We start from the raw sequence: 24,610 nt of genomic DNA, 5'->3' as shown, positions 1-24,610 counted from the left end.
CCTTTGCCTTTGATCTGCAAATACCTGGTCACCAAACGGGCGGGCATTTGGTCCCCGCCCGGAACTGACGTCCTGGGAATCCCTGACTTTACGTCATTTTTCCCAGTGCCTTTACCGGGAAAATCCCGGACTTAGCCTGGCGAGGGCACGCCGCATTCGCCTCTAGGCCCCGCCCCTTGGTGTGAGACCCACCCTCCGGGTCAGAGCAGGCCGCGCCCACTCCTCGCGAGAGAGCCGCGCAATCCCAGGAAGGCTCAGAAGCGGAAGTGGAGTACCGGAAGCGACAGTTGCCATGGAGTCCGCGGAGGACTGGCTGGTGGAATCCTTGCGCTTGTAAGTTGTGTGGGCCTGGGATGTAGAATTCGGGCCCGGAGCTGGCCTAGGGGAGGACAGGAGTGGGGTGGAGCATGCAGGGGAATCCTGGTGAGGGGCGGGAAGGTGACCCGCATCCGGGAAATGGCACCTTCCTGTGTATGTTGTGAGGTACTAGTAGGAGCAGTGCTTGTGGAGGATAACACAAGTGACCATTTATTTTGTGCCAGTCTCTGACTTAAACCTTAAATACAGATTAGCTCGTTGAATCGTCACATCAACTTTGAGAAGTCTGGGTACTCTGGGAGTTCCATTTTACAGATAAGGACGAGGGTCGGGAAAATTGTGACTAGCCTGGTACCAGTCACACAGGGGCTAAAATGTGTAACAAAACTTGATTCCAGGTCTGCCTGATTCCAGAGCCTGGGCCCCCAACCTCCGAACCATGCTACTGTCTCTTTAACAGAGTTCTTTAACAGCTGTAAAGTAACATGCACTGTGTATCATTGTGTCCCTCTCATGCAGGTACCAGGATTTCCATGCATTCGACCTCTCGGGAGCCACTCGAGTCCTTGAATGGATGGGCGACAAAGGTGATATGCCCTGAAGGAGATGGAATCCCGCTCCTCAAACTAGGTCTCAGGAGCTCAGCCCAGAGGGACCCAACTCACTCTTCTGGGAGCTTGAGGGCCTCTTGGTTACTTGTAACAATTTCATGCCCCATCAGCACTTACAGTACTCTTACTAAGATCTAGGTCTCTTCTGTCCCCCAATACAAGGCTATACCAATGGCAAAGGACTTAATTTTTGCTTTGGAGAATTTGGCAGTTTCTAGACCCAGCCATGGTCCAGAATCTTTCTAGCAGTATATTACAGCTACTTCTGCTTTTTTTCTAGGAATCTTGGTTGCTGGCTATGAAAGCCTGAAAAAAAATGAGATTCTTCATCTGATATTACCTCTTAGACTTTCTGTAAAAGAAAACCAGGTAACTTGAAATATATATGCTGAGTATATGTGTCTAATTCTACTCACTTATTAAACCTTTATGGAGCTTCTATTGTCTGCTAAATATTGTCCTGGAAACTAGAAGGAGAGAAACGATAAGCCCTGGGCCTGCTCTTATAGTCTAATAGATGGAGGCAAATATGCACAGAGGTAAGTGCTACAGAATGTCCTGTGATTTACAGAGGGGTTCTAGAGCAGGAAGTCAGTTCTACTTAATCAAAAATAGATTTAGAGAGCCATTAAAGTATAGAGGGGGTTTGAAAACTTAGAACGGTTAATATCATGTAGGATGGATGTGTAGTGTGTAAGGAATAAGAGGAGAAGATGGCTCAAGAGAGAACCGCAGAGACTATGTTTAAAGAATGAGTAGAGGAAGATGAACCTGCAAGGAATACTAAGAAGGAATAGTCTTTGAAGTAGGAGAGTCTCAGGAAAGGCCAGTGTTTCAGAAGCCAGGAGGAAAGAATGTGTCAAGAAGAAAAGAGCTAGTAGCTGCCTGCTGTTACTATGAAATCACTCAGACTCATCAGATAGGTCAGTCTGGCCCAGTGCTCTTGAGCTCCCTTGTCACCACCACTCAGGCTTGAGCCAGGAGCTCGCCCAAATTGAGCCTTGATGAGAGACCTGGTTTACCTCCCACCTCGCCCCTGGCTTTTCGTATTTTCTCTTGTGACCTCCTTTTCCCCTGCCTCTGGTTCCTCACGTGGAGATAGTAGAGTCTAGTGGCTAAGAGCATGGACTTTGGGTTCAGATTTATAACATAATCCCCTTGTGATCTTAGAGTTGCTTAAGCTCCCTGTGCCTGAGCTTTGTCATTTTTGAATAGGGCTAATTATAGTTTCTACATCACAGGATGATTGTAAAAGTTCAATGTCATAAAATAAAGCACTACACAGAGTGGCTGACATAGTGAACACTGGGTAATTGGCAGTTGTTATATTTTTATTGTTAGAAGAACCCACCTGACTTCCAGTGGGAGGTGGGGGGAGGAATGGGGATGTGTTAGTTGGCTGATACTTTCCTGCTTTCTCTAAGCCTCTGTGACTCCTCTAACGAGGTTTGGAGTGTAACACTCGTGCTATAGTGAAAAGGGCTGGTGAAAGATTAGGAGAAAGGTTTTGGATGTGCAGGAAGGAACGGAAGCTGCCTATGTAGGCAGCTAAGACCAACATTTGCAAATAGCACCCTGAGGCCCTACAGGGAGAAGCATGATTGCCACCCGAGCAGCTCCCATGGCTTCCTGCCAGGGTGGTGCATGGCTCCTTACCTAGAGCTCATCTGAAATGTTTCTTTGGAGAGTAGCCCCTATCTGATTGGCCGCCTCTTTGTATTTTAGGGCTTATTTCCAGAAAGAGATTTCAAGGTACGCCATGGAGGATTTTCAGACAGATCTGTCTTTGCTCTGAAGCACGTGCCAGACACCAGGTATGGTGAACTTCGTGACCCAGACTTTCCATTCAGGATGGAATGGCAGGAAATGTCAGGAGTATCATGTCTCTTTCTCATTACTTCACCCCTACCCCTGTGGCACATGGGCACACAGAGGGGCGCGCACGCCCAGAGATCTGGAATACAAAGAAACCATTGCTCCATAGCATCATGGTCCCTCACAGACCTTTTGACTGTTGTAACCCACAGATCGCTGGAATTGCTCCAGGGAATAGCTACAGAGTAGAAGGGATGCCCTTAGTCTCTCAGAGCTGAGAGTGGGTAGTTGGGGCTAATAGCTCAGTTGGCAGAGGCCAAGAGCCTCTGGATCAGGGTTATGTGTTCAGGCTCCCTGTGGTGTCCTTGAGGACACATCACGCCACATGGAAGCTGGGGCTCAGTCCCACAGATCCCAGTGAACTGTGGGCCTGTTTCTGAAGGGGAGTGAACCTGCTCCTTGTCTGTTACATGAGGGTAACTGGTCTTGATCCCTCCCTACAGTAAGTGTTCCTGCTATGGGGAATGCAGGAATCCCAGGCTGAGTGGGCTGGAGAGGGGAGAGGATGAGGGGTATGTAGGGGGTTCTCCACTGTCTGGCCTGAGATTTCTTATCCATCTTGAATAGGTTGCTGGTGACCAGTGGCCTTCCCGGTTGTTACCTGCAGGTGTGGCAGGTCGCAGAGGACACTGGTGAGTGACTTTGACTTGGTGGAGGTTGGGGTTGTAGGAAAGCCTGATACTCCCACACCCCCAGCCCATCATCCCAGCCAGTTACAAAGCAGACTCAGAGCCAGGTGGGAATTCAGTGAAGTACCTACTTTAATGCAGCAGAGATGAATTAGCAACCACAGCAGGGCACACAGGCTCCAAATGGCGCTTCTCAAAACTTGCTTCAGGAATTGAGTTTTCCAACCCAGTCTTAGGCAGAGCATTTTGTGAACCGCAGGCCTCTCCCCTAGGCAGGGACAGAGGCCAGGGCAGAGTGAGGGCAGCTCAGGTGAGCTCACTTCTCAGAGGAGGAGAAGGAGGCAGCAGGGAGGTCACCTCTCTGCGGGCACACTGGTCTCAGGGAAGGAGAGCAGTGAGTGAGCAAGCAGCTGGGCTGAGTCTCCCGCTCAGAGAAGTCACTCTGCTCCCCAGCAGAGGAACAGGAAAGGAGCAGGAAGTGTTAATCCTGTTCCCTCTGGGAGTGGAGGGGAATTCCTTCATAGCATCACTCCGGGTGGGTTTGCAGTTCCCCTGTCAGGCAGGCACCAGAGCATGCCACCCTGATCCACCCCTTCCACCCCTCCTCCAGTTAGAGCATTGTTGGCCAGCGTGGAAGTGGGCCACACAGGCACAGGCAGCTGCTCTTGGAACTGCCCCTTGGCCTGAGTGATCCTTTGCCCAGTCCCCGCACAGCCTCACTTGGATGTTTCCCAGAAACTAGCAGGCGTTGGCATCTCCCCAAGCTTCACTGCTACAGAAAGGCTGTTCTTGTCCTAGTTTGGTTTTTGAGGTTACTGCCCCTGTGGGCTTTCCTTTGTTATTTCTTTCTTGTCACTTGTCTTATGCTATAACTTCCAGATGTTTATGTATACTTACTTGTATTTATGATCATTTTTCATAATTTTGTTGAAGTTCACCCATTTTAAGTATACAGTTCAATGATTTTTAAAATAAATTTAACAAGTTGTTCAACCATCACTATACACCAGTTTTAGAGCATTTTCATGACCCCAGTGATATCTAGCATGCCAATTACTATGAATCCCATGCCCACCCCCTGCCCCAGGCAACCACTAATCTACTTTCTGTCTCTTAATAGATTTGCCTTTTCTGGATATTTCATATCAGTGAAATCATACAATCTGTGGGCTCTTGTATCTGGCTTCTTTCACTGAGCATAATGCTTTTGAGGTCCACCATGTCAAACAGTATCTGCTGTTTGTTCTTTTTTTATGGCTGAATAATATTCCATCATGTGATGTACCACATTTGTCTATCTATTCACCAGTTGATGGACTGAATTTTGATTATTATGAATAATGCTCCTAAGGACATTCATGTACAAGTCTCTGTGTGGACATGTTTTCATTCCTCTTGGATGAACAGTAGGAATGAAATTTCTGGACCATATAGTAAATTTATGTTTGATTTTTTTTTAAGAAACTTCCAATCTGTTTTCCAAAATGGCTTCATCATTTACATTCCCACCAGTGGGGTTCCTATTTCTCCATGTCTTCACCGACATTTGCTATTGACTATCTTTTTATTAAAGTCATCCTGATTGATGTGAAATTGTGTATCATGGGGCTTTCATTTGCAGTTTCTTAATGACTAATAATGTTGAGCATCTTTTTATGTGATTATTAGCCTCTCATGAGAGCATTTTGTTTGTTTTTTTTCCCTTAGCAAGCTGAGATAACATGCTGTCACAGGTCCTTTTATATTCTAATTTAACTATACATTTTAATAGATTCTTGTTCAGCTTAATCAGCAATCTATAAGATGTAACAGTTATATTCATAGTGTATATTATATTCCAGTCACTATATTATATTCCAGTCACTATACTAATCACTTTCTATGTGTGATTTCATTAAATTCTCATGAGTCTGAGAACAAACTCTGTCCCAGAGAGGCTACTTTGTTCAAAGTCGAAAAGATGGTAGCAGAACCAAGACTTAAGTCTTCTAGTCTGACTTCAGAATCTGCTTGTAACCGTGCCTAGTGGTAACTTTAGTCAGATAATAATAATTGATCTCAGTATCGTAGGTAGGGGCTCTGAAGAAAAGGTGGTGGGGTGTTTACTGACTGGCAGCATGGTCTCTGCCACCTTTTTGCTTAGAGCTAGTTCCTGGAAATAGATCTAATGAAGGGGCACATAATAATAATAATAAATTATTATTATTATTACTGTTATTTGCTGCAGTAGCTAACATTTCATCATTCAAACAACAAATATTCATTGTGCGCTTCTGATGTGTCAAGCATTGCGCAGGGTTCTGGGGCTATAACAGCAAACAGACACATAGATGTTCCTTGCTTTCTGGGTGCTTATATTTTATCAAATATTTTGCCCATTTTTTGATTAGGCAATTTTGTCTTTATTGAGTTGTTAGAATTCTTTGTACATTCTGGATACAAACTGTTTATCAGGTATGTGTTTTGCTAATATTACCTCCAGTCTTTTACTTGTCTTTTTATTTTCTTAATAGTGTCCTTTGAAACACAAAAGTTTTAAATTTTGATGAGGTTCATTTTATTATTTCTCTTAGAAACTGTGCTTTTGGTGTCAGAGCTAAGAAATCTTTACTTAACCCATAGATTTTCCCCTATTTTTCCCCCCAAAGTTGTATTGTTTTAGCTCCAACATTTAAGTCTGTGGTCTCTTCAGAGTTAACTTTTGTGTATGGTATGAGGGAAGGATCTCAGTTCATCTTTTTGCATGTTAATATCTGGTTGTCCCAGCACCATTTGTCAGAAAGCCTAAACTTTCTCTATTGATCAGCTTTGGTGCCTTGTTGAAAAATCAGTTGACCATGAATTTAAGGATTTATTTCTGGACTCTCAGCTCTGTTTCTGTGATCTATATGTACCCTTATGCCATTAACATAGTTGTTTTTTATCTTTCCCTAAAATTAGGCTACATGGGGCAGCAATGGTTTAGATGAGAGGGTGCCTTGGAGCTGCCTTTTGTCCTGACAGTACCTGGTGTTACCAGGTGTCACATAGAACCTGTGGCCCCAGGCCTAGGGGAGCTAATGGCCCATGGGGGCTTGCTCTGACACTCAAATGAGTAGGAAATCAGATAGTTATCTTCCCCTAGATATTAGTGCAGAATATTCCAGAGTCTGGGGAAGGCTGGCCAGCTCTTAGAAGCCTAAAAGCATAGCATTATCTTGGTGAATTTTCCAAGGGCCAGATTTTGACCCACAGCTTTGGTGTCTCAGAAACCGGATTTAGTCAGCACACCCAGAACAAATCTTATCTGTTTATAGGGGCAGACGCACTCACCAGACTCACAGGACTGCGGATAAACCACAATGGAGTTCTATTAGTTTATAATGAAAATATTCCACTTACGAGTAGAGTATTCCAGATCCTTGTTCTTTGTGAATAGACAGGTCTAACCTAATCAAAGCCTGCATGATGAACATAACCATGACAAGAGGAATCAGCTCAGAGGTTTCCAAACTGTGTTTTCATGAGCTGTCCTAGGCAGAGGGTATAAAACTTGTGAAGGTATGACTGTCCAGGCCTCTGTGCTGTCCAAGCCCCAGGGGCAGGGTCTGTGGCCTCTCCTCTTGGCTCTGGGGCTGATGAAGCCTCTGAGTTGGAAGAGGACGTATCTAAAGGTCTCCGCTGAATGTTACCTGTGGGGCTTCCACTTTGAAGTTAAACCTTAGTCTGGAGTGGCGCTTCTGCTCTGGACCGGCCCCAGTGTTCCCTTGCCTTTGTGGCTGAACAGCCCCCTCTCATGGCCACCACTTTCCTTCAGACGCGGTAAGACATCGCTCAGTGTCGCGGGGCTGGAGCCACTCTGGCTCCTCAAGGAGTGTGCCTGCCCCTGCTCTGACCTGTGTTTGTTTAATCCTTCTGTCTTTCATTGCCCAGTTCTTGGAGGTGCCTCACTGTCTTTTGCTTTGATTTCCTAGTAGTTTTTCTTTTCAGATGGGGCTGGTTTGGGAAAGGTAGTGTGGGTTTCCTAGAGGGGGCATTTTACCACTGATGAGAGAGAGGAAGCGGGGAACCTGCATTTTTTCTTGTTCTCAGTCAAGCATGGTCTTTCTGTTGATATACTATGGTGCTCAGTTTTTGCCTCTGTCAGAAATTCACACTATTGATGTAATAATGTGGAACTCCTCTGATTTTTAGACAATTACACTATTGTCTAAGATATCTATACTAATAAAAAAGCCTATGTCCAAAAAAAAGTAACTGTGGAGGACTCTAGTCAGGAGCGCTGAAGCCTTTGTTTTCCACTGCATCTTTGAAATAGGTCTTTGAAAGCTTTTCTTTGGCCTCCTCCTTCCCCCCGTCAGGGGACAAATCTCATCTGAGATCCACCCCTGGCTCAGAGCAGAGGGTCCTAGGGAATCTGTTCTAGGCTCCTTGGAGTCTCTGGAAAGGGAAGAGGGAGCCGCAGAAGTGAGGCCCTGGAGAGTAAGGCAAGCTCTGCTGGGCTGGGTTGAATTGCAGCCTCGCTGGCACTCCTCGGAGACTAAGTGGTCCTGAGACTCAGGTGTTGTATCTGCTCCACCCTCTGTGGCTCCTGGGGTAGAGCCATTAAATTTAGCAGGTCTGGATTAAGTGCACTGAGAGTCCATGGGCTCTGGGAGCTGTACTCAAGGGGCCTCTGCATCCTGACCAAGACCAGACACGTCCCTCTGTGACTCCTTGCATGTGAACTGTCTTGAGGAAACCCGCTGCCATGTGCTTGCTTGAAACACTGTGTTAGTGTTCCTTCTCTCATCCATCCCTTCTTCATTCTGATTCTTACCTCTCCTTTGGAGTTTAAAAATACATAGATCACCATTGTCTCCAGAGAACGTAGAAACCAAATGGTGAGCCCTCTCTCAAAGCAAGAAAATATAAAATGGAAAATATACATCTCCCTTTAAGTTGTTTGTACAGTGAATTACTTATTCTGAACTAAGTTATAAGTGTAGAATGCAGAGACCAGAGCCTGCCTGCTATCTGAGCAGGCTGAGGCAGACAAAGCTAAAAATTGATTCAACTTGAGGTCAAGTATGTCTTTTTAACATTCAATGTGAAAGAGATGTGGACTTTCTTGCCCAGTTCATGTTTGAAGATGAAGACATCTGCGTTGTAACCTTTACCTGTTAGGCTTTAACAAATTGCTTGAGGTCATGGATCATGTTTTTGAAGAAATAATATTAGTTTATGAACTCTGTACCTATTATTTCCACTTAAGGTGTGAATGACGTCATAGTGTGTTCTTTCCCTTTTTATACCTTTATTTGTTCTTTGCAAAACTATAAAAAGCCAGAACTGCTTTGGGGGTTTTGAGATGGCTGCTGTGATTCATTCTCTCTCATTTTGTGAAACAGTTCATAAGACAAACTATAGAGGTATTAAAGTGCTTCTGACAGTTTCAAAAGTGTAAACATAGATGGGGAGGGTATAGCTCAAGTGGTGAAGGACATGCTTAGCATGCACGAGGTCCTGGGTTCAATCCCAGTATCTCCATTTGAAAAATCAAATAAATAAATAAATAAACCTAATTATCTACCCCCCTGCAAAAAAAAAAGTAAACATAATACTGAGTATGTATGTCTCCACATCCTCTCTAGCCAGCTGTGAGCGTTTCCCCCCTGACCTGGCTGGCCTTCACCACGTGATGTTTCAAACCTGCATTAACGTTCTGGACTTTAGCCTCTTCCACCTTCCCCCCCAGATGTCATTAAAGCTGTTAGCACCATTGACGTGCATGAGACTGAGGGGAGCCTCTGGTCCAGGGTGGCCATCTTCTCATCAGCGGCGCCCGGAGTCCTGCACGGTGTGAGGCTCAGCAGTCTGAAGGTGGTGGACCTGGAGTCACAGAAGACCACGTACACCTCAGGTACTGCAGCCATCGCCATTGCCGGCTGCCCTGCCAACACCCGCCTCCCAGCCCTACTCAGCCATGCTGGGAACGGAATTCATCCCTGTGTGCCAGCTGCTGGAGTACCAGGGTGAATGAGAGGCAAGGCCTGGCCTCAGGAGGCTCCTGTTCTGGACTGGGGGTGACGGGGGGCCTTCCTGGGACCAGCACCCAGCCCGCTGAGTGGACTGTGGCGAGACGAGCGGTCCAGTCTGCCTGGGGCTGGTGGGAAGCTTCCCAGAGGAGGGGCTTGTGACCAGCAGGCCCCACCAAGCTGCCAGACCCATCTGACTGCAGCAGCTTTTCTCTTTCGCCCCGTTTTCCAGGTGTCGGTGACAGCGAGTTGCTGAGTAGCCTGCAGGTCCTGGACGCAGACACCTTTGCCTTCTGCTGCACCTCGGGCCGCCTAGGGCTCGTCGACACCCGCCAGAAGTGGGCACCGGCAGAGTACCTCGGCCCCAGCCCCGGGTCCGCGGGAGGGAGGTGGTGTGCAGCAGCTGGGGGCCGGGGCCCTGGGCCCAGCATTGCCAGCCTTGGCTCAGATGGGCAGCTCTGCCTTCTGGACCCCCGGGATCTCTGCCATCCTGTGAGCTCAGTCCAGTGCCCAGTGTCCACGCCTAGCCCGGACCCAGAGCTGCTGCAAGTGACTTGGGCTCCAGGCCTGGACCTCTGCTTGGCCATTTCAGGTACTGCTGAGCAGGACTTTGTCATTTGATCTCTCTTTCAGGGGACTCCAGGGTGCTCAGGAAGGAGCCTGTAGCCTCGTAATCAGTCTGGCCCCAGCAGTTAAAGTTGCTCACAGAAAAGCTCCAGGTGAACTCTCCAGGGTCTTCAGTGGCGGCCCTTCCCCCTCCTGGCTACCAAACTTCCACACATTGGCAGCAGGCCTTTTCCTGTCCTGGCAGGGATTCAGTTCTGAGACTGGCTGAGAGGCCTGCAGGTAGCTGGACACTAGGACGCCATGGGCTGGGGTGATGGGGTGCTTCTTAGTCTGCTAATGTTTTGAATCTAGCAAGCCAGCCCTCCTGCTCGGGTCTGGCAGTGTCTAGGTGAATGAGGGTATTTAATGAGAGTGTCTAAAAGCTAATGGGAAGGATCCACTGAGAAGGGGAGAGGTTGAAAGAAGAGGAGAGAGGGCAGCGAGGGATCACTGGTGATGGCCGGATCCAGAAGGAGCGGAAGAGGAGAACCAGTGGGTATTCCCTTTAAAGGCTTCTGTTTCCCCATCAAGTAGGAGACACGACCATCTGCTGAGGGGGACTCAGGTGTGGAAGAACTCGAATTTGGGGCAAGTGGAAAAGGTTTGAAAAATCTCTTCAGTTTCCTGGCAAAAATAACAGTACCTACTTCATACAGTTGTGAGCATTAAAGGAGAGAATGCAAGGTCAGCTCAGGCCTGGCACATGTAGACGGACAACAGCTGCTCGTCGCTATGTGCTCCGCGGGGGCATCAACTGCTGACATTGAGAGCAGATGTTACGTGCCCTTCAGCTGACCTTTAAGTGTCTTGTTACTGTTTGAGTGCTCGTCCTGTAGCCTGTTTGGGTACCAGAGAGCAAATGATAAGAATTATTTCAGAGATTGTGTCAGTGCTCTCTTTTGTTTTTGTTCTTCCTCAGGTTTTGATGGGACAGTCCAGGTCTATGACGTCACATCTTGGGATGGAATGTGGGGCCGAGTAGATCCTCTCTTCACTCACAGAGGTCATATCTTCCTAGATGACAATGGAGTAGACACTGCTCCACTAGTCACCACCCATACCTGGCACCCGGACAAACCAAGGACCCTGTTATCGGCAGCGAGTGATGCCTCTCTGCACGTGTGGGACTGGGTAGACCTCCGTGCTTCCTGCTGACACCAGCATCTTTCAGCCCAGGCCTGAGGAAGAGGAAGGGCTGCTGTACAGCAAGGATGCTGATTTAGGATTCAGCTGACCACAGGGCCCTGTTACCAGCTGAGTGGCCATGGGCAAGTCAACCAGCCTCTCTGCCCCAGTTTCTTTATTTGTAAAATGAGAATGGTAATAACTGCCTCGCAGGGTTGTTAGGAAAGCTGGAAGTAATGTATTAAAGGGTAACTGATGGGCTACAAGGCACAGTCAGTATTTGGTAGCTGCTGTTACATCTGGGAGCCACACTTCCCCCTCGGTGTCAGACGGCAGTGTCTGACTCTGTCCGCATTCACAGTGTCACAGTGACACTCTAGAGAGATGTTGAATGTAAACAGGTTTTGTGAACTTTTTTACAGAATGAAAAATGTATAAGGGCAAATAAACATGAAAAAAAAGTTAATCCCAGTAGCAGTGAAGGAAATAGCAATTAAAACAAGATGATACCATTTCTGCCTACTAAACTGCCAAATTTCAATACACTTGCTTTGAGCAGCTGAGAGAGGTTACATGGCACACAGTTCAGAGCAGCTTGGCTCTTCGTCCCAGCTGCATGCTGTACCAGTGTTCAGCTGAACCATGGTTACATGTCCAGGTTCCTGTCAAATGGCAATTAGAATTTTCTAATTTTCTGCAGTCACAAGTAGTGTGAGCAGATTTATATCCATGAACAATATGTCTGTAGGATACATTTCTAAAACTAAGATTGCTAAGGCAGAAACTGTGCGCGGTTTTAGGCTTTATAAGTACTGTCCAAGTGCCTCCGTAGAGATCGTGCCCCTTTGTGATAGCGACAGTGATGGCAGGCCTGTTTCTCTCCTCTCTCCAGCAGTCTTCTTAGTGGCTTTTTGACCTTTGCCGGTCTGATAAATGAAAAATCATAATTTGTACCTTTTAGTCTGCATTTCTCTTATGTGAGAAGTTGAGACTCTTCCTTTATTTAAAAGTTTGGGAGCAACTATGTTTCAAGGTGATAACAGTCGGGGTCGGGAGCCAGGCATTCTCCTCAGTACTACCTGAGGCCCCGGGAGTTCAGGCAGAGACTGGCCGCCCTCCTCTCGGGTGGGTCTCAACATATAGTTAATTTTGAAAATACATATGCATTGATTCAGATAAACTTTTTTTAGTAGGAAATCCTGAATTATCCAAAAAGAAAGAGAAACTGTTCAAGGAGTAACACCAGAAAGGATATTGGGGGTGGGACAATTATGTAAATACATTTTTTTCAAATTTTTAAAGAACAGAAAATTCCTATGCTGTAGAGACTATTTCATATTTAAAAATCTAGAAAATCACTTTATGAAGGTACTATAATTAAAATACCAAAACTTGGCCAAGAAACTGTGTGCTCACTCACTCACACAGTCTCTCAGGCTTGGGTATTCATACTAGACCATGGCCCTCAAGACTATCAGCCCACCATTCCTTTTATAACCAATATTTTGAACACCCCCTTTACTAACCGGAAATAGAATTTCACAGGAAACATTCACTATTTGAAAACCTAATATCAAAATCACTATAAAATACAAGGAAATAAAATACAAAAGTTTATGCATTTCAGTATATTAATGTTCATTCTTTTGCATAACGAGGTAATCAGATGCTTGCACTGTATGTAGTAAAGTCAAGAGCAGGGCATAGACCCATACAGGTGTGCTGTAGTCATGAGCCACACACCAAAGAGTCAGTGACATGATTTTTCTCAACTGGTGAACAACTCTTTGGAAAGTTCTAAATATAAGAATGTACTGTTTTCTTCAGCTTTATACAGTAGTTGTGTTTCTGGGAAATTCAAGTATATTAAACCTGTGCAAAACTTTCCTCCTGTACATGTAAAGTTAGGTTCTAGGCTCACATAATTATAAACAGGTTTCCCCCTACATCAGGGGTTCTCAAACTTTAATGGGCATCAGAATCACCTGGAGGACTGGTTAAAACACAGATTGCTGGGCTCCACTCCCAGTTTCTGATCAGTAACTGAGTGTTAGCCAGGGTTTAGTGCGAGAAGCAGACCAGTAGGAGTTATTACACACACACTTGACCAGAGGGGATTACTTGTGGGAGCTGGGCCAGCAGTCTCTGCAAGGCTGCTGTCTTCCCATCCTCTGCTGGAGCTTGGCAGCTGGGAGGGAAGGGGCGAGCAAGGACCAGCTGGAACCTGTCAATTCCTGTGGTCTCCAGTCTTGATGCAGGTCACCTGTGAGAAAAGCCGGTCCCATTCACCACGGAGCTAAACACGCCCCTGGCCTAGGGGTGGAATAAGCTTAAGGAAGATCTGGGGAAGATGGAGTAGCCGCAGGCAGATAAGCAACCACCCGCGTGAGTCACAGACGCACCTGCCCCGTCACCCAGCAGGAAACCACAAGGGCTGCGGCTTCCCTCCCACCCTCCGAGGCTCACTCAGAAATGTCTCTCGTGGCCCCTTCTACCTGCAAACACACAGAGGAATGACTTCTGGGGAATGTGGTTCCACCTTGCCAAGTCACCACATTAAAAGGCCACCTCAAGCTTGAGGGTGGGGCTTGAGAATTCGCATTTCGGTCAAGCTCCCAGGTGATGCTCATGCTGCAAGTCTGTGGACCGTGCTGAGAATCACTGCCCTACATGCGCGCCCGGCAGGACCGCCTCGGCCACTGCACTTCATCTGTGTGCTGCAGATTTAGTGACAACCACAAATCCTCACCTCCAATTTCCAAAGTGCTTCTTTGAGAACAGTCACATTCCACAGACATGTGGAAAGTGGGGGTCTCTCAGCAGTTCCAGGAAGATGCCCCAGAGAACCCCAAAGGGACCAAAAAGAAAATCAGCTATTCACCTTGACGTCAGCACAGGATCCTCTCCAGTCCAGCTGTGAGTGGGGAGAGAGGAGACTCGGAAGCATGGAACACAGAAAGTTCAGGAACTGTTTTGGCCTCACAAAGATTCAAGTATAAGAGAAAGACTAAGTGGCTATTTGGAGAGGATGAGAGAGGAGGAAGCAAGAAACCTAGCAAACAGCGATGCAGAGAGGGTGAGTCAGTTTGGCGCAGCTCTTGCACGTGTGTGAACTCAGGAGGATGTATTCCAGAGCAGAATATGTCAAGGTAAGACTGTGTCACCAGGCCAGGGGAGATGGCATGTTGAGGCATGTCCAAGGGAGTAGGGGACACCCTCAAAGTCTGTGTCTTTAGGGGCTCAGCCCACGCCCCTCCCCCTGAACTGCCTCCCACTCTTCTAGGTCCTCCCAAAGGGTGAGTCAGCCACTCCCCACTCCCCAGCCACAGCGGGTCAGCCCAGGGATGGACGTGTGACCCAGGGACCCAAATCCCTTCCCTAGGATGAGCCCATCTGAACTTCTCTCAGAGAATCTGAATGACACAGAACAGAACTACAGTCCAAAAGGGAGAGTGGGGTCAGTGCCAAGGACAGCTCCCTGTGGTTGAGGCAGGAACAAGGTCTGTGAAAGGAGCCATGCCCTGGAGATGGGAGCACGTGGAGAAAAGCAGAGGGAAGAAACGGACAGGCTGAGGTAGACGGACAGAGAGGGCAAAGGACAGGGAGACAGCACAGCCCAGGTTGAATTGAATGAAGGAAACGTGAACCGGCCTTCCCATGTGTGATCTCTGTGACGTGATTATGAATGGGTCCAGTCACTGGAGGTTGGCGAGGGAAGCAGGTGTTCCCACAGCTGTGGGAGAAGGAGGTGATGCTATAGGTCCTGATTCTCCCAAGCATATTTCCTGGGCGTGGCTGTGCACCGAGCACCATGCTGGGTGCTGAGATGTAAAAATATGGCCCAGCTAGTAGGCGGTTTGGGGGAATACTTGTAGAGAGTCATGTGTTCTGGGAGCACGGAGGGCTGAGGATCTGCCTCTGCTTGGCTAGAGACCAGGTGTGATCAGGCAAGGTGATGTTTGGGTTGTATCCTTCCTTCAGGGTGAGTGTTCCAGGCAGAGGGCAGAGTGTTCCAGGCAGAGGGAACAGTGTAAGGAAAGGCAGAAGTGGGGAAAGGCACAGCTCTAGCCTGGAGAGCAAAGGAAGTTGGAAATACAATTGAGAAAAAGGGCTGTAACCAATCAGTAATGGCCTTGTGTGCAGTGCCAGAGGGGTGAGCTGGAAGTCCCTGAAGGATTCGGAGTGATGGGGCCATGAGGACAGAGAAAGTGCATGGCCGTTGGGATGGTCTGGATGAGGGATACAGGGCTTCTCGAGGCAGGAGGAGCAAGGGCACCTGATCCACTGTTCCAGATACATTTCAGTGTAACCAGTCAATGAGTGATTTAGATTTTCTCTGCTCAGTACTACCCTTTGACTTGGGCAAAATAGATGCTAAGAAGTAAGCCGGACACAAAAGGACAAATATATGATTCCATTTATATGGGGAACCTAAAATAGGCCAACTTATGGAGAGAGAAAACAGAACAGTGGTTGTGAGGGGCTGGGGGAGGTGAGTTTGGGAAGTTACTGTTTAATGGGCACAGAGTTTCAGTTTTGGATGATAAAGTTCTGGAGTTGGATAGTGGTGATGGTTGCACAAATGTGCAAACGTACTTAAAGCCCCTGAATTGTACACTTAAAAATGGTGAAAATGGTAAATTTTATGTTATGTATGTTTTATCACAGTTTTTTAAAGGTGGATGCCAGGGCTCTGTGATCTAGAGGGCTGGCCCCACCCCACCCTCCCCTGGCTGTGCCTTCTCCTGTGGGCTTTCAGCACGTAAGCCTCTCACAGGCCTGAGAGAGAGGCTGTCCTCACGTCATGGGCTGTGGAAGGGGTCCCAGAGTCATGGTGACCGTACACAACCATTCCTTTCTGTACTGACTCTACAGCCCAACCCCACAGAAGCTGTAGCTCAACAGTTTGCACAGTTGGGAGGCTGATATAACAGGGAAGAAGACCCCCATGTTGGAGTCAGATCAGGGCCCAAGTCCCAGCTCGGTGTTACAGTCTCCCCTGTGTAAGATGGGCCTCGTCATAGTACCGCTTCACGAAGCTGCTGAGATGGTTAAATGAGACCCTGCAATAAAGGGGTTAGCACTGGGCCTGGCACACGTGGGTATTCAGTGAATGTGGCTGTAACTCTTCTCACTCTGCGTTCTTGGAGAACTGATTATGGCTGTGTTGAAGAGAAGTGAAGGGAGAAGGTCGTGTCCTCTGAGGGTGGAGCAAAGTTATCCAAGCAGGTGAGTGGGAGCCCCCCATTTTGGGCTGACTCCGCTGGGAGGCCTGGGTCACGCTCACCAGGCAGTGGTTTTTGCAAGTCCCACACGGCCTGTTTCACTCTGCAGACATCAGCCTCCACCCTGGGGCTTAGAGTCTAATGATAAATTGGATAGAAGTGTCTCTCCCTTTGACCATTCCACTCACAGGATTCACTTAGAATTCATTTATTTAATGGGTTAATATGTTGCATCAGCTTTGGCTGAGCAGGACCAGTTGCAGGGAGCCACCTCATAACCTAAGGGCTGAAAGCAAAGACAAAAGGCCTAAAAACCCTAAAGTGCTGGAAGCAAGGCTCTGGGAATGATCAAAGAGACATTCCCTGTCCCGCCACTCCGAGAGTTAATAAAGATATATAGCCACCAGATGTTTTTCTTTAAGATGTTCTGCTTCAGAGAGGTTAAGGAATTTAGGTAAATAGGATCTAGTTTATGGCCGGAGTGATAAGGATCTTAAAAGCTATAGATAAAATGTTTTGCTAGAAATTGTAAACCTTAAAGATTGAGACATTTGTCTTTTACAACTGGACATGTAGTAAATCAATAAAAGTAGAAATAGTATATAAGTAGCTTGAAAAATAAAGCAGGCGGCGACTTTTAGCCTAGCGTCTTGCAGGCTTGAAGTGCATCCCTCTCGACCCCACTCTTTGTCTTGTCTCTTTCTCAGTCTCTCAGCCACGCCATCAGGACCTGTTGACTCGCCAGCTGGCCCCGGCAAGTGGCGCCCAAACAGGGACCTGAATTGGCGTTGTGGGCTGTGACGACCGCCGCCGAAAAAGAGAGGTGAGTACTCCGGAGTCTTCGTATTAAGAAATTCAAATTAACAGAGAAACTGTTGTCGGCGGGGAGAGTATATCGAGAGTAAAATGGGGCAAAGTAGTAGTAGGGGTTTATTTGTATAAATGTTAAAAATGATGCTACGAGAAAGGGGAATTCAGGTTACTAAACAAAGACTGTAGCAATTTTTAATGTTCGTAGAAGAGGTCTGCCCTTGGTTTCCAGAACAAGGGACTGTAAATTTGGAAACATGGAAAAAGGTTGGGGTAAAGTTACATGATTTTTATACAGCCCATGGCCCCAATAAAGTTCCAGCCGATGCTTTTCCTCTTTGGCAATTGATTAGAGATTGTTTAGATCCTGCACCTGAAGGAGAAAAAATGAGAAATATTAAAAGAGAAGAAAAAGAAATAGAGTGTACTCCATCTGCACCTCCAGAGCCTCTTGATGAGGAGGTAAAAAATGATAAATTGTCTGTTTCTCAGGGTTTGCCACCCGCTGACCCGTATGACTCTGAGTTAGATCCTGCAGATCAAGCAAAATTAGAAGAGCAAGCTGCTCGTTATCATCATGATGATCCTTGGGGAATTTTTCTTAATGTAGAACAAAATAAATTTGACTTTTCTAAACTTAAGGATTTAATTACTGATTGCATAACGACAAAATAAAATGGAAGAAAAGTCTAATGTTAATTCTTTACTTCCCCCTCCTTTGCCTCCACCTCCCAGTTATTCTCCTTCTATTATTGCCGGCTTAGATCCACTTCCAGTAAATAATATTTTAACAACGTCTTCAGGAGAAAAGGCAACAATGGAAATTTTGAGTCCTCTACAAAAGGCTTTACGGCAGGCTAATAAAGAGGGAGAGGTTCTCCCCGGTTTTCAAACAATGTACCCAGTTTTTGAGAATGCTCAACAGCAACGCTATTATGAACCCATACCTTTTAAACAGCTGAAAGAACTAAAGATAGCCTGTGCCCAATATGGGCCTACAGCTCCTTTCACACAGGCTATAATAGAATGTTTAGGAAATCAGTTTTTGCCTCCTAATGATTGGAAGCAAGTAGCTCGAGCATGCCTTTCAGGAGGTAATTATTTGCTCTGAAAATCTGAGTTTTATGAGAATTGTGCTGCTACTGCTGCTCTTAACCATCAGCACAATATTCAAATTTCTCTTAAAATGATGACAGGAGAGGGACAATATAAGGATACTAATTCTCAACTTACTTATCTTCCCGGAGCTTATCCTCAAATAAATGAAGCTGCCTTGAAGGCATGGAAAAAATTACCAAATTCAGAAAATAAGACTGAGGATTTGTCAAAAGTGCGACAGGGTCCTGATGAGCCTTATCAGGACTTTGTTGCTCGACTAATGGAAACAATTGGGAAAATTATAGGAGATGAACAGGCTGGTATGGTATTAGCAAAACAGCTGGCATATGAGAATGCCAATTCCGCTTGTCAAGCTGCTTTAAGGCCTTATAAAAAAAAAGTGGGTTTAGCTGATTATATTCGCATTTGTGCTGACATTGGACCCTCATATGTACAAGGGGTGGCCATTGCCGCCGCCTTGCAAGGAAAAACTATGAAAGAAATTTTGTTTCAGCAAAATAAAACAAAAAAGGGGTTCCAAGGAACCTCTCGAGTTGCCGGCCCACCTGGTAGTTGTTATGCTTGTGGACAGATGGGCCATAAGGCGAATCAATGCCCGAGAAGAGGCCAGCAGCCTGTTGGACAATCTACATTAATTACAGCTCCTGGGACATGCCCAAAATGTAAAAAAGGGAAACACTGGGCTAAAGATTGTAGATCTAAAACTGATATTAACGGTCAGCCTATTAATTCGGGAAACTGGGTGAGGGGCCAGCCCCAGGCCCCGAAACAATGTTATGGGGCCATTCAGACTCCTCCAGGAGTCAGTCACAACCCATTTCTTCCAGGGCAACTATTACAGACCTCTTCAGAGCTACCGAAGGAAGTGCAGGATTGGACCTCTGTGCCACCTCCTATACAGTATTAACTCCTGAAATGGGAATGCAAGCTTTACCTACAGGGATTTACGGCCCTTTACCTTCTGGCACTATGGGTCTCTTGTTAGGGCGGAGCAGTACTACTATAAAAGGGCTACTAGTGGCCCCCGGAGTTATTGATGCTGATTATGAGGGAGAAATTAAGGTGATGGCTCATTCGCCAAAAACCATAACTGCTATTCCATCAGGTCAGAGAATTGCTCAATTAATTCTATTACCCACTTTACCTATGGGAAAAATTAAGTCTTATAAAAAAAGAGGTACATCAGGATTTGGGTCCTCAGATTTATATTGGGTTCAACAAATCGGAAGTCAGCGCCCAGAGTTATGTCTTGAGGTGCAAGGTAAAAAGTTTAAAGGGGTTTTAGATACGGGGGCCGACATATCAGTTATAGCTACACATAATTGGCCACGAACGTGGCCCAAACAGGTGGCCATCTCTACTTTACAAGGTATAGGACAAACTCATAATCTGGAGCAGAGTTCTGCAATTTTAACCTGGAAAGATGCTGAAGGGCACTCAGGAACTTTTCAACCATATATTCTGCCCGGTCTGCCAGTAAATTTATGGGGCAGAGATGTTATGTCACACATGGGCATTTTTCTCTATAGTCCTAATAATATTGTGGCTAATCAGTTGTTCGCTCAGGGTTTGCTTCCCCATGAAGGCCTAGGAAAAAACAATCAAGGCATTAAGCGTCCGATAGAAGTACAAATTAAGAACAATAGAAAAGGATTAGGGTATTTTTAGCGGGGGCCTTTGACTGTCCTGCAACCCATGCTGACCCAATTATTTGGAAAACTGACGAGTCAGTTTGGGTTGATCAATGGCCCCTCACTCAAGAAAAAATTTTTGCCGCAGAACAATTGGTGCAGGAACAATTAGATAGCGGACATATAGCTCCTTCTAATTCACCTTGGAATTCTCCTATTTTTGTCATCAAGAAAAAATCAGGAAAATGGAGATTACTGCAGGACTTAAGAAAAGTGAATGAAACCATGGAGCTAATGGGAGCATTACAACCTGGACTCCCTAGCCCTATGGCTATACCCGATGGGACTTATAAAATTATTATAAACCTGAAAGATTGTTTCTATACGATTCCTTTACATCCTGATGATTGTAAACATTTTGCCTTCAGTGTCCCTTCTAATAATTTTAAGAAACCCATGCGACGATATCATTGGCTTGTTTTACCACAGGGTATGGCTAACAGTCCTACCTTATGTCAAAAATTTGTTGCTACTGCTCTTAATTCCACTCGAAAACGATATCCTGATGTTTATATAATACATTATATGGGTGATATTTTAATTGCACATCAAAATGAAAGATTTCTTTTAACCGTGTTTGATCAAATGCTTCAATCTTTGAAAAAATGTGGTTTACAGATAGCAGACGAAAAAATTCAACGTTATTGTCCCTATGCTTACCTGGGGTTTCGTTTACATAAACATACATTTCAGACTCAAAAAATTCAATTACAGATGGATTCATTGCTCACACTTAATGATTTTCAAAAATTATTGGGAGATATAAATTGGATACGTTCTTATTTAAAATTAACTACTGGAATGTTGAAACCTTTGTTTGATATATTAAAAGGTGATTCTGACCCACAATCCCCTCGACAACTTACAGAGGAAGCTCGTGAAGCATTACATTTGGTTGAAGATGCTATTGAACAACAACAAATTTCCTATTGTGACTATACTAAAGAATGGGGGTTACTTATCTTACCTACAGCCCATATGCCTACGGGGGTCTTATATCAAAAGTGCACCAATGTTTTGGATACATATGCATACTTCTCCTTCTAAGGCTTTGGCTCCATATCCTGACTTAATTTGTTCTCTTATAGCGAAAGGACGTCGTACCTCTGTTCTTTATCTAGGACGTGAACCTGCATATATTTGTCTACCATACACTACTGAGCAACAGACATGGTTAAAACAATTTAATGACTCTTGGGCTATTGCTTTGACTCATTTTCCAGGAAAACTTACTACTCATTACCCTGCTGACAAACTTATTCAATTTGCAAAAATGCATCCTTTTCTTTTTCCAAAATGTACAGCTCTTACTCCTCTTCCGTCGGCTGTAAATGTTTTTACAGATGGTTCCTCTAATGGCATTGCTGCCTATAAAATTGATGATGAAATTATATCCTGGAATACTTCTCAATCTTCAGCACAGGTGGTTGAGCTTCTGGCTGTGCAAGCTGCATTGTTAGCAGTTCGAAATTTACCTTGTAACTTGTTTTCTGACGGTCAATACATCGTTCATGCTCTTCAAATTTTAGAAACTGTCCCTTTTATAGGCACCGTTAATACTTACGTTAATCAGTTGTTTTTCGATATACAGCAGCTCCTGCGATCTCGTCAACATCCTTGTTATTTTGGGCATCTTCGAGCTCATACGAACCTTCCGGGCCCTTTAGCCTCTGGTAATGCTCAAGTTGACGATGCTACTCAAATTTATTCTCTTACAGCTTATCAATTGGCTCAACAGTCACATGCCCTGCATCATCAAAATAGTCATAGTCATAGTCTGCGTCTACAATTTAAAATTCCTCGTGAAGCTGCTCGCCAAATTGTGAAATCTTGCCTACGTTGCCCTCAATTTACTTCTGTTCCTCATTATGGCGTAAATCCTCGAGGGCTCCTTCCTAATCATCTATGGCAAATGGATGTAACCCATATAAAAGAATTTCGCAATACCCCTTATGTTCATGTTACCATTGATACATTTTCCGGGTTTCTTCATGCCACTTTACAAACGGGTGAAGCCAGTAAGCATTGTATTGCCCATGTTCTTAAGTGCCTTGCTATTATGGGCCAACCAAAAATTATTAAAACTGATAATGGTCCAGGTTATACTGGCAAAATGTTTCAAACCTTTTGTGCAAGACTACAAATTTGTCACAAAACTGGTATTCCTTATAATCCTCAGGGACAAGGCATTGTCGAACGCAGCCACCAAACACTAAAACATCAATTACTTAAAATAAAAAAGGGGGAATTATATCCCTCCTCTCCACAAAACCAGCTAAATCATGCTTTGTTTGTTTTAAATTTTTTAACTCTCGATATTCAAGGGAAATCTGCGGCACAATGACTGTGGGGAGCGGTTCCTGCTCGACGCCCTATGGTAAAATGGAAGGATCCTTTTACTAATGTATGGGCTGGCCCTGATCCGGTTTTGATATGGGGGAGAGGCCATGTTTGTGTTTTTCCACAGGATGCCGAGGCGCCACGCTGGCTCCCGGAAAGGCTGGTACGCGCGACGGAGGAAATCAGTGATAAAAGGCATGAAACAGATGCAGCTTCAGGACAAGACACCTCTACCGACGACACAACAAGTCCAACAATTGATCCAACATGCTAATCACATTGCTAATACTACAGATCATCCACAAACATCATTAATGTTCTTAGTAGTTGGCCTGGCTTGCTCCATCGCTGTTACACCAGTCCCGGGAGCAAGAGGGAACGTCTTTTTATCTTGGGCACAGTCCTATGCTGAATTTTATAATTCATCTGATTGTTGGGTATGTAGTGCTATGCCGCTGTCAGTGGGAAGCCTCCCATGGTGGGTAGCCCCCTTACAAACAAAAGATTTTTCAGCAGTTTGTGATTTTTTAAGGCAACAAAAAGAAATATATTCCATGCTAAAATCCCAAAATGTTTCGGCTCTTGCATGGTGTTCACAGTCTGATTGTAACAGTGAGGTTATATTTGATGTTAATGTAACTAATATGGAAGCTATGGACATTTACCTTCATGAACTAAATTTTACTAAAAAGAATGGAAAAGGAGGACGCAACAGAACTGTTCGATTTCAAGATAAATTTTATCAAATATGGGACCAATTTATGTGGATGACACCTGAAACTGGACAATTGATAAATTCAGCCGACATTTGCTGGGAACAAAAGGAACAAAGATGTGGCTACAATCATATGAACTTATCCAACAAGGACTGGAGGTATATGGGAAAAATTGCACCAAGATTATGTAAACAAATTGTGGATGTTACTTTTGATTGTAATAAGCCTTTTAGTTGGCCCGGTTCTGATTGGAATAACCCTGGTTTACGATGGTCTGCACCTAATGGCACTAGATGGTTGTGTGGAAAAAATGTTTGGCCTTGGTTACCTGTGGGATGGGTTGGTCGTTGTACACTTGGTTTTGTCATGGCTCCGGGAAGGATTGTGAAAACTGTTGATAGTGTCCCAGCTAACTTACCCAATTTGCATGCTCGCTGGGGAAGATCTGTATTTGATTGGTATGATTATTTGGCATCTATATTTATACCTCCATTGGGTAATATAGATATAATGACTAAAGTTGATGCGCTGACCAATTTTACCCAAAAGGCCCTGTTAGATGTAAGATGGGCTATTGAGGATTTAAATGAGGAGCAAAAACAAATGAGAAAAGCTGTTATACAAAACAGGATGGCTTTGGATATTACTACTGCTGCACAAGGAGGAACGTGTGCCATTATAAAAGTGGAATGTTGTGTGTTCATACCTGATTTATCTGAGAATGTATCCCGAGCTGTTGAAGACATACAAAGACAAGTTAAGGCGATGGATCATCCTAAATCACCCCTTTTTTAATCAATTTATAGGATGGTTTAAGACTGATTGATGAAAACATGCTTTTGTGATTGTTGTTGTAATATTGATCATTTTGTGTTGCGGACCTTGTATGGTTCAATGTCTATCTGATTTTATAACTCAACGAATGCTGATGTTTACCCAAATCACTTTTTAAAAAAAATTATTAGAATAACACCTTTTCCTTGACCTCCCCGTAGCTTATTAGTCCTAAAATAAAAAAGGGGGAGCTGCGGGGAGCCACCTCATAACCTGAGGGCTGAAAGCAAAGACAAAAGGCCTAAAAACCCTAAAGTGCTGGAAGCAAGGCTCTGGGAATGATCAAAGAGACATTCCCTGTCCCGCCACCCCGAGAGTTAATAAAGATATATAGCCACCAGATGTTTTTCTTTAAGATGTTCTGCTTCAGAGAGGTTAAGGAATTTAGGTAAATAGAATCTAGTTTATGGCCAGAGTGATAAGGATCTTAAAAGCTATAGTTAAAATGTTTTGCTAGAAATTGTAAACCTTAAAGATTGAGACATTTGTCTTTTACAACTGGACATGTAGTAAATCAATAAAAGTAGAAATAGTATATAAGTAGCTTGAAAAATAAAGTGGGCGGCAACTTTTAGCCTAGCGTCTTGCAGGCTTGAAGTGCGTCCCTCTTGACCCCACTCTTTGTCTTGTCTCTTTCTTTCTCAGTCTCTCAGCCACGCCATCAGGACCTGTTGACTCGCCGGCTGGCCCCGGCAACCAGTGCCCTGAAACCCAA

General features: G+C 45.1%; 1 protein-coding gene across 2 annotated transcripts; it reads left to right on the top strand.

Moving 5' to 3' along the window:
- On the top strand, positions 1 to 24,512 carry WDR73 (WD repeat domain 73). 2 transcript variants are annotated; one of them, XM_074354048.1, is made up of 10 exons: positions 1 to 333; positions 838 to 905; positions 1,210 to 1,298; positions 2,655 to 2,743; positions 3,372 to 3,436; positions 9,150 to 9,314; positions 9,662 to 9,767; positions 10,063 to 10,148; positions 10,955 to 16,389; positions 17,093 to 24,512. In XM_074354048.1, the coding sequence occupies exons 1-9, from the start codon at positions 293 to 295 to the stop codon at positions 11,188 to 11,190; spliced, it is 945 nt and encodes a 314-aa protein (XP_074210149.1). In that variant the 5' UTR covers positions 1 to 292; the 3' UTR covers positions 11,191 to 16,389; positions 17,093 to 24,512. The 2 variants fall into 2 exon arrangements, with proteins under 2 accessions (XP_074210149.1, XP_010953646.2); XM_010955344.3 differs by lacking the exon at positions 10,063 to 10,148 and having other exon boundaries at positions 85 to 333; positions 9,662 to 10,021.
- The last annotated feature ends 98 nt before the right edge of the window (positions 24,513 to 24,610 follow it).

The sequence above is a fragment of the Camelus bactrianus genome, chromosome 27 (genome assembly GCF_048773025.1).
Source record: "Camelus bactrianus isolate YW-2024 breed Bactrian camel chromosome 27, ASM4877302v1, whole genome shotgun sequence".
Classification (NCBI taxonomy): domain Eukaryota; kingdom Metazoa; phylum Chordata; class Mammalia; order Artiodactyla; family Camelidae; genus Camelus; species Camelus bactrianus.
This window is presented reverse-complemented; position numbering and strand designations above follow the sequence as displayed.